Genomic DNA, 8096 nt, shown 5'->3' on the forward strand with positions numbered 1-8096 from the left:
TGAAGACTAAAATGAGGAGTTTCTAGCTGTATGGATAAATCTAGGTACTATGAAGTTTTATTTGCTGATTGGCAAACAATAATACAATTAAAGATTTACTACTTTCCTTTTCAAGCAATTAAATTGAATAAATCTCATCTTTAAGCCATTCATTTCTGAAATATTTAAATTTACATCGTAATCCACATGTCAAGATTATGCACAAGAACACAGTTATTAAAGTATTCCACCAGATGAATCATACATTGCAGTAGAACAGGTCAGCTGGAAAGGACAAGGAAGTAATCAAATGGCATTTCTATTTGCTTAGTTTGGCTGCTTTTATCAAGGTAAATAAATAAAAAGAAACTACTAAATATGCACAAAGACACCTGATCAGCTCAAATGATGGCAATCCAACACTAATGTAATAACCCTAACAGGTGTAAAAAGATGATGACTCAAAAATACCAAATCTTGCATACCAACTGTACATTTGAGATGATCTCACTCCTTTGGGCACGCAGAAATATGCCAATGTATCCAGGGGCACTGCAGGATAAACCTGCTCTAGTAGTTCCAGTTTTGTTTGATTTCTGAGATGAGATGTCAGAGCTAGCTGCCCTTAGGCGCTATACAACGTATGTGTATCACTGTGTGTTTGCACGGAAATGCACACCTTTTGAGCGACATCTCTGTTACTCCCACACCAAAGACAAAACCCCTAATATCAGAAAAATCCTGAAACAGGCGCACCGAGGCTGCAGTGCGGCGCCATCAAAGGCAACAATTCCACTGGAGAATAAAGGAAAAAGACAGACGAAGACGCCAAGAGAAAAGTGCTGCTGTGTGTGGAGGAGATCAATCAGGATAACAAGAGTTTAACCACTGTCTGAACTGCCATTATACAGCAGGGTTCTATTAGGGCCCTACACTGGAGTACAAAGTGCACCACCTCCTGACCCGACCAACCTCACACTGTCCTAAATGCATGGACCCAAAAATATCTCTGTGCAATAACCAGAATGTGCGGTCCTCTTTCCTTTTAGCTTGTGTGAATTCAACTGACAAGCTTGTGTATGCGAGTGTGCACAGCTTATTATTCATACCCCACCTCCCACTTCTTCTTTCTTCACCGTCACCCCCCAGCCGCAACCTGTATGACAGCAGCTTGCAACAAAAACAGAGAGAATTCAAAAGACCAGCCACCATCCATCTCCCTCTTCTCACCTTCTTCCCCACCTTCAATCCTCCAGCAAAACACACATGGCGAAGCTACAGAGGGATGGTGTGTCTTGAGGGCACACACGAGCTGAGGTGACTTTCTCCCCTCCCTTCCATCCTGCATCTGCCTAAGCCACCCCAACAGGGCTATTTCCTCTGTCTGTTAATTACATATCAGCTGTGGTACGGCTTGCCGGGGCTGCGGTTGTGTGCATGTGTGTGCATGTCATCTGGGAAGTGTGTAGTTGTGTTCTCTGAGACACCGGCGTGGGCGTATGACAGAACAGCCTGGTTACGCTTCACAACGCTGCTTAGAGAGTGTGAACCCACACATGAAGACGCACACGTTCAGCCACACAAACACACATAAGAGCCTCCTGTCTGTGTCCCTGCCTTTTTGTGGTCCTTTTCTCCCTGAAGTCAAGCTGCTGCCTGGATGGCTGTGCCTTTCACAGTCTCCTTCCAAGGGGGGACAACAGGGCCGCCACTCCCTGGAGGAGGGACTCAGCTCTTACTTATCGCCACCATCGCCACCATATCCTGTTTAAACTCCCTTTTTTTTTTTTTTTTTTTTTTTATAAAATCAGCCTCATCTGCTACAGAAGAAGAGAAAGGTGGTTCTCTTCAAACAAAGAGGGAGAATGACAGATGTTCCAGATCATAAATTCCACAGAGCAGAGCTGCCAAGGATCTTTGTGTGGTTTCTGCACCTGTTGTGTTCTTTGGTACACGTTATGCCACATAAATGTTACACACACAACTATCCACATATATGCAGGCAAGCTTAGATGTCGCATATACCTGGCTAAATTGTACAGTTCTGAACTAAAATTCTTTCAGCGCCGGAGGACCCCACTGCATGCAACATATTTTGGTTGTTATCATCTTACAGCTCTCTCTCACTCCCCCTCTCTTTCTCTCCCTCCATAACCACCTCAGGAGATGAGCTCTGCTTTTGCTGGCTCCCCCTGCACACGTTCCTCACTTCATCCCGTCTCTCCGTTCTATTCTCTCCTGCTCCCTGTGATGTACTCGGTTAGGTTGTTGCCGCCTAATTAGCACTGCGAGTGCTCTGCATAGGCCCTGTCTCCTGAGTGGCTCCACCAAACACACACGCATATATACGCACAGACACAGACACTCACTTGACTTTCCATTGCTGGGTCCAGTTGTAGAGAGTTACCCTATTATAATCCTGTAATTGGTATAACTGGAGCACATGCATGTGCTTGTCAGAGAGCGTGGATGCTTGATGAGTGAATCGGTTTCATCTGGGCACTTCATGTCACAATGACCTCATATCTTGGTATTCTACATAAAACAATTGTAATGCATAAAACACAGACCCGAGTTTTGTATCTTTATTTAGCACAAAGGGGTCAGTAGAGATTTAACTTTGTATGACAACATGTTTGAAAGTAAAAATAAATAAATAATTAAGCATGATACCAGGCAGATGGGCTACACTTACAACAAAAACTCACTGCAAACCAGTCACATTTGTGTAACTACAGATATGCAGGGTGTTCTGAAGCCTAGTTTGAGATGCATCACATAATCCTAAATTGCAGCTGCACAATAACCATCATTTCTCTCATTCTCTCTCTTTTTTTTTATATCAAGATGTTCCCACCACTTTTCTGAGCTTCAGCATCTAGTGAATTGAAATCATTATCAGGTGTGGGCATCAAAGCTTACTCAACAAAAATTATTGGCACACAGACCATGAATGAATCACTCTTGATATACACTCCCCGGCCAACATGGTGGTACAAGGTTGGACCACTTTTGCCTTAAGAACTGCTTGTACATTTAGGTGTAGTTACATCCCTCAGAGTTTTCTATCTACGTGGGGATGTTAGCATCATGCAGTTTCTGCAGATTTGTTGAGTTTACATTCTTGATGCCAATCTCCCATTCCACTAGGTCCTAGAGGTGCTCTACTGGATTGACATCTGGTGACAGGGAGGCCATTGGAGTACAGTGAACTCATTGTCTTGTTCATGAAACCAGTTGGAGTTTAGTGACATGGTGCATAATCCTGCTGTGGTGTTTTAAACAATGTTCATTTGGTACTAAGAAATAGAGACCCATCAAACTAGGTCAAGATTTTCTAATATGTTTCTAACAGGTTCACCATGTTTGGTGAAGATATTTTGCAGCTTCACTAAGTATAGGCAAACCAAGGTGATTATGTTGGTAAGATGATCCTTCCTACAACACGGCACTGTCAAATTGGTGAAAAAATTAAATCTACAAACTTAACTAACTAATACTCCATCGAGCCTGTTTGCTCTCACATCTAACGCCTAAGCTTGCAGCTGTGGAAGTGCAACATTTTTCCATCTCTAATTTCAGATCTGAGGTGCTCCTTCTTTTAAGGGTTTGATTTAGAGATGGTTTGAGATTGGACTGGCCAATTCCAGTTTTTACTTTTTTCAGATGGACTAAAACAAAAAAGAGAAAAAATGTAAGGCAGATTTTCTGATTAGACTTTGGAAGCCAACTAAAAACAAAAAAGAGATTTTTCCCCATTTATGAATCCAAGGATGTGTCCCTAACTTTTATTGGATTTCTATAAAACTAAAAAGAAGAGGAAAAACTGAAATTATATTGTTTGGTGTGTTTATAGACTAAAAATAATGGTTAAGTTATTTATTTAAAATTTCTCAGTATCTGACCAGCCAATCGCTGATCTAAGCCAATCAAGAAAAAAAAAACTGTCAAATCCCAATTTCCTGATGATTAATTGGTTAATTTCTAATACAATTTGATACCACTATGATCTGATTTATCTTTACACTAACATTGTTATTGTCGTTTCAGGGCCCAATATAAGTCATTATAAAAGAATCATACAGAAAGGAATGACCATGTCTTTAAAGAGCACTAGTATGAATGACTTATCTAATCTGCACAGAGAATATGCGACTTTAAGATACAAGTTACAGCTCAGTTACAATACATTCAGATGATTGTGGAGTTTCTTTTCTTCTGTTGTTCAATGTAAATCAACATTTAATAAAAAAAAACTAATGCTCTTCAATTTAAAAATAATTAAATAACACCCTCACTTAAGGAAAACATGAGATAGTTTATAAAATTGCATTTATTAAGCTACAACAAAGCCAAACATGTTATCAGAACAGGACCTTACTGTATATTTCTTCTGCTTTCTGAGTTTTTGTACATCATGCAACGCATAGGGGAAACCCATATGGTTGATGAGAAACTGAGATAGGAGACAATGCGTATGAGAGATGTGAAGTAGAGATACAAACCGACAGACAAACAAGGGAGTCCAAAACTGAGGCTCTTTAGTTATGCAAATATAAGCCAGATGAAACAAGTTTAACTGGCAACTGCAGGCCCGCTATCAGAGCATCGACACAGCTCTATCCAGGAGCTGATCAAAATACTTGGCCACAGAAGCCTGCTTCATTTCTTCGGGCGTATAACTGACCTTGCTCTCATACACAAGGAGGCAAGCTAACAAACTGACACATACAATATGACAGTCAGCTGATGTAGCAGTTACCACAGAGACACACAGAGAGAGAGAAACAGGGGAAACAGGAAAGACTCACTGAAGAGGCATGGAAGCAGAGGCAGATAGAGGCTAAAAGAGAGCTGATGACGTTATAGCAGAAGAAAAGACGATTGTTGAAAAGTAGCCCCTTGGCCTAATGCTGGGTTACAACATAGTGTGTTAATGCAGGGTGCACAGAGATACCGATAAACACAAAGTGTGTGATTCATGCTGAAAAACATACACACACCCAAAAACAATTGGTAATGAAAGCAGACACACTCTTTTAGGGCAATAGTCAAGTATGGTCAGTATTGAGCATGTGCGTGATCTTCTTATCTGCTGCTCTCATGTTGCCTGTGTTGTGTTTGTTTGGCAAGCGCTTATCAGGCTCTGGGGTACAACAACGACAACAGCAAACATGAGCCACACACACACACATCCGTGTTTTACTATCTTTATGAGGACTTTTCAGTTACTTCCATTGACTTCCATTCATTTTCCTTGATTTTTAGTGCCTAACCCTAAATTTCAGATCTGTACGACTTACGGTTCGGCCTATTTCACGTTTGTGGGCGTGGCTATGTGGTTTGGGTAAAATCGTGAGTAAGAAAGAAAGAAAGAAAGAAAGAAAGAAAGAAAGAAAGAAAGAAAGAAAGAAAGAAAGAAAGAAAGAAAGAAAGAAAGAAAGAAAGAAAGAAAGAAAGAAAGAAAGAAAGAAAGAAAGAAAGAAAGAAAGAAAGAAAGAAAGAAAGAAAGAAAGAAAGAAAGAAAGAAAGAAAGAAAGAAAGAAAGAAAGAAAGAAAGAAAGAAAGAAAGAAAGAAAGAAAGAAAGAAAGAAAGAAAGAAAACAGACAGACAGACAGACAGACAGACAGACAGACAGACAGACAGACAGACAGACAGACAGACAGACAGACAGACAGACAGACAGACAGACAGACAGACAGACAGAAAGAAAGAAAGAAAGAACACCCAGTATGGGGATTCTTAGACACAACAATCCAATGAAATGCACCAGATCATGCCTTCAACCAGAACAGCACCATGGTTTGGATGGGGAAACACAGCAAAAGAGGGAGAGAAAAAAATGGCAGAGGTGGAGGGAGACACGCTGACCAAGAAAAACCCTTATTTTATAAACATCCTACAGCGGTTTCTCTTCCAACACACAACCAGACCACACAGAAACCCTGCACTGACACACACTGAGCGGTATACACTCCCACATTTTCATACCACCTAAGGACATTGTTATAATAGTAGTCAAAGCCAAGCCTCGCCCAGTCAAACACGTCCCATTCTTTCCAATTGAGAGGTATGTAAACCCATGCAAAAGTCCCTCTACAGTCTGTGCTATTCAAAGCTATCAATGTGGGCTGTTGATAAGAAAATGCAAAGTGGGTCACCTTTAACTCCAGGCTCCTTGTGTAAACAGAAAAGGGAGCTGTTTGGGACTCTCCTAATCACTCTTTAAACAGAGCCAGGTGCTGCTGCCACAGACAAACTGTCACCAACACTGCTTAGAACAGCTGCTGTCTAGCCCCCAGACATCACAGCACCACAGGCTACCGCAGCACGACAAACGGCACCACGACACCTGAAAACATGCCAACCTTGGAAAAAGCATTGCAGCGTTAAGGTTAAAAAACGCTTTTAACGACAGATTAGTAGTAAGAAATTCTGTACCTCCGAGGAAGCTCTGCATAAGTTATCTTATACTCTCATCACATGCTGATCCATCAGATACATGAAAGCCTGTGATGAAAGACAAGAAATCCAACTAAAATCCTATAACCTAATGCATCCTTATTCATTTAGCAGATATGCAGCAGACATTTATCTTGGTCTGACTGTTTGATAGAAGTCCATCATTGCATAAACGACAGAGATGTCCAAACTTCACTGTTGTACCTGGACTTTGCAAAAGCATAGCTGGTTGTGTCTAAATAATTTTCAAAAGATGGACAGTGAATCCCTGAGGCTGTATGGAGAAACAAAATAGTGAGTCACAGCAGCCAGACATAAAGAGCTTAAAAGTAGCAGTGATATTAGAGATGTACTGATCAAGCTTTTCCAGCCAATACAGATTTCCTGTTTTCTTGGAGGTCTGATGTGCAATTTCAGTTCTTTTTTTTCACCAAGGGTATATAAAGCATGAGAAGAAATGTGCTGAAGGTTTCTTAATAGCAGTTTTAAATACAACAAAAAGAAAAACGTACAAGTTTACGTCCCATACTTTTGCCTGACGTTGATTAAACACAAAAAAGTGCATTAAAGTATGTGCGCTTACTGACACAAAATGGTGGTAGAAACTTTACAGTAATTGATTCATCAATCGCTGATCAGAGACCATCAAGGGAGTGTTGGCAAATTGTACTTTCTGCCTGACTGATTGGTGCATCTCTAGTGATATGAATTCCCTCTGCTCCCATGAAGATTGAGTTTAAAAACAGAAACATGCTGGAAATTGTGAGTGACACCTTGAGTCTTGAGTCAATGTGACATGTTTTCTCCAGGAGACGCATGAAGCAAACACACAACATAATTCAACTACATCTGTGAGGACGACTTTGACGTAGGCCTTGGATTATGACTAAGCCAAAAGACCCACACATCATCTTCCAGCAAAAATTCCCCTAACCCTGAAAAAAAAGCACATAGATGCTTTTCATGTAACCTATTGGACAGCAAAAAAGCATTTATTTTGCAGGCCAGAAGAGATTGCCACGTGGTGAAATTCCAGAAGTAATTTACAATGTAGGTAAATGTTAAGATCTATGCTTCAAAGATTTACAAATATAATTTTAATCAAGGGGTCGCTCTCTAAAACTAGGTTTGCTCGAACAGGGTCTCAACTGAGCCCCATAGAGAAGTTATGTGATTATTCTTGATAAAGATATAATTTAGGACTGCTGCTATTCAGCTATGTTGCACGTAGAATACAATACAAACTAGTGATAAAACAGAAAAACTATGCAGAATAAGGCAGGCAAACAAGCCTGTAAATTTTTTTAGACGTGGTAATTTAAAGTTGCTCCACGACTCAAAAATCACAAAAAGACCACAGAGTTGCCACAACTGTACAGATGTGGCAAAGGTACAGGTAACTCAAGTGGTAGCAACATTATCAACCAACCAAAATATGAAACGGTACTAACAGTAACAATGCATCATTAGCAGAGTGCACTGACTAAAACAAAACAAGAGGTTTTTAGGTTTACTCATACCTACCTCATACCTCTCTTGTAGCTTTGTGACATGTTTATTATTTCAGAAACCTAATGGAATGTCATTACATAGTGATATTAATGTCGAGAACACCGACGTCTGTTACTGTGCTTCACTGTCTACTGTTAGAAAT

General features: G+C 40.4%; 1 protein-coding gene across 1 annotated transcript in view; it reads right to left on the reverse strand.

Moving 5' to 3' along the window:
- gse1b (Gse1 coiled-coil protein b) overlaps positions 1-3119 on the reverse strand; it is a 37400-nt gene extending 34281 nt beyond the window's left edge. Inside the window, exon 1 of the mRNA XM_047362896.1 lies at positions 1210-3119. Coding sequence (XP_047218852.1) covers positions 1210-1327 — 118 coding nt within the window. The 5' untranslated portion in view covers positions 1328-3119. The remainder of the gene's footprint in view (positions 1-1209) is intronic.
- Between the last annotated feature and the right edge of the window lie 4977 nt (positions 3120-8096).

Source organism: Girardinichthys multiradiatus, chromosome 4 (genome assembly GCF_021462225.1).
Source record: "Girardinichthys multiradiatus isolate DD_20200921_A chromosome 4, DD_fGirMul_XY1, whole genome shotgun sequence".
In the NCBI taxonomy this organism is placed as follows: domain Eukaryota; kingdom Metazoa; phylum Chordata; class Actinopteri; order Cyprinodontiformes; family Goodeidae; genus Girardinichthys; species Girardinichthys multiradiatus.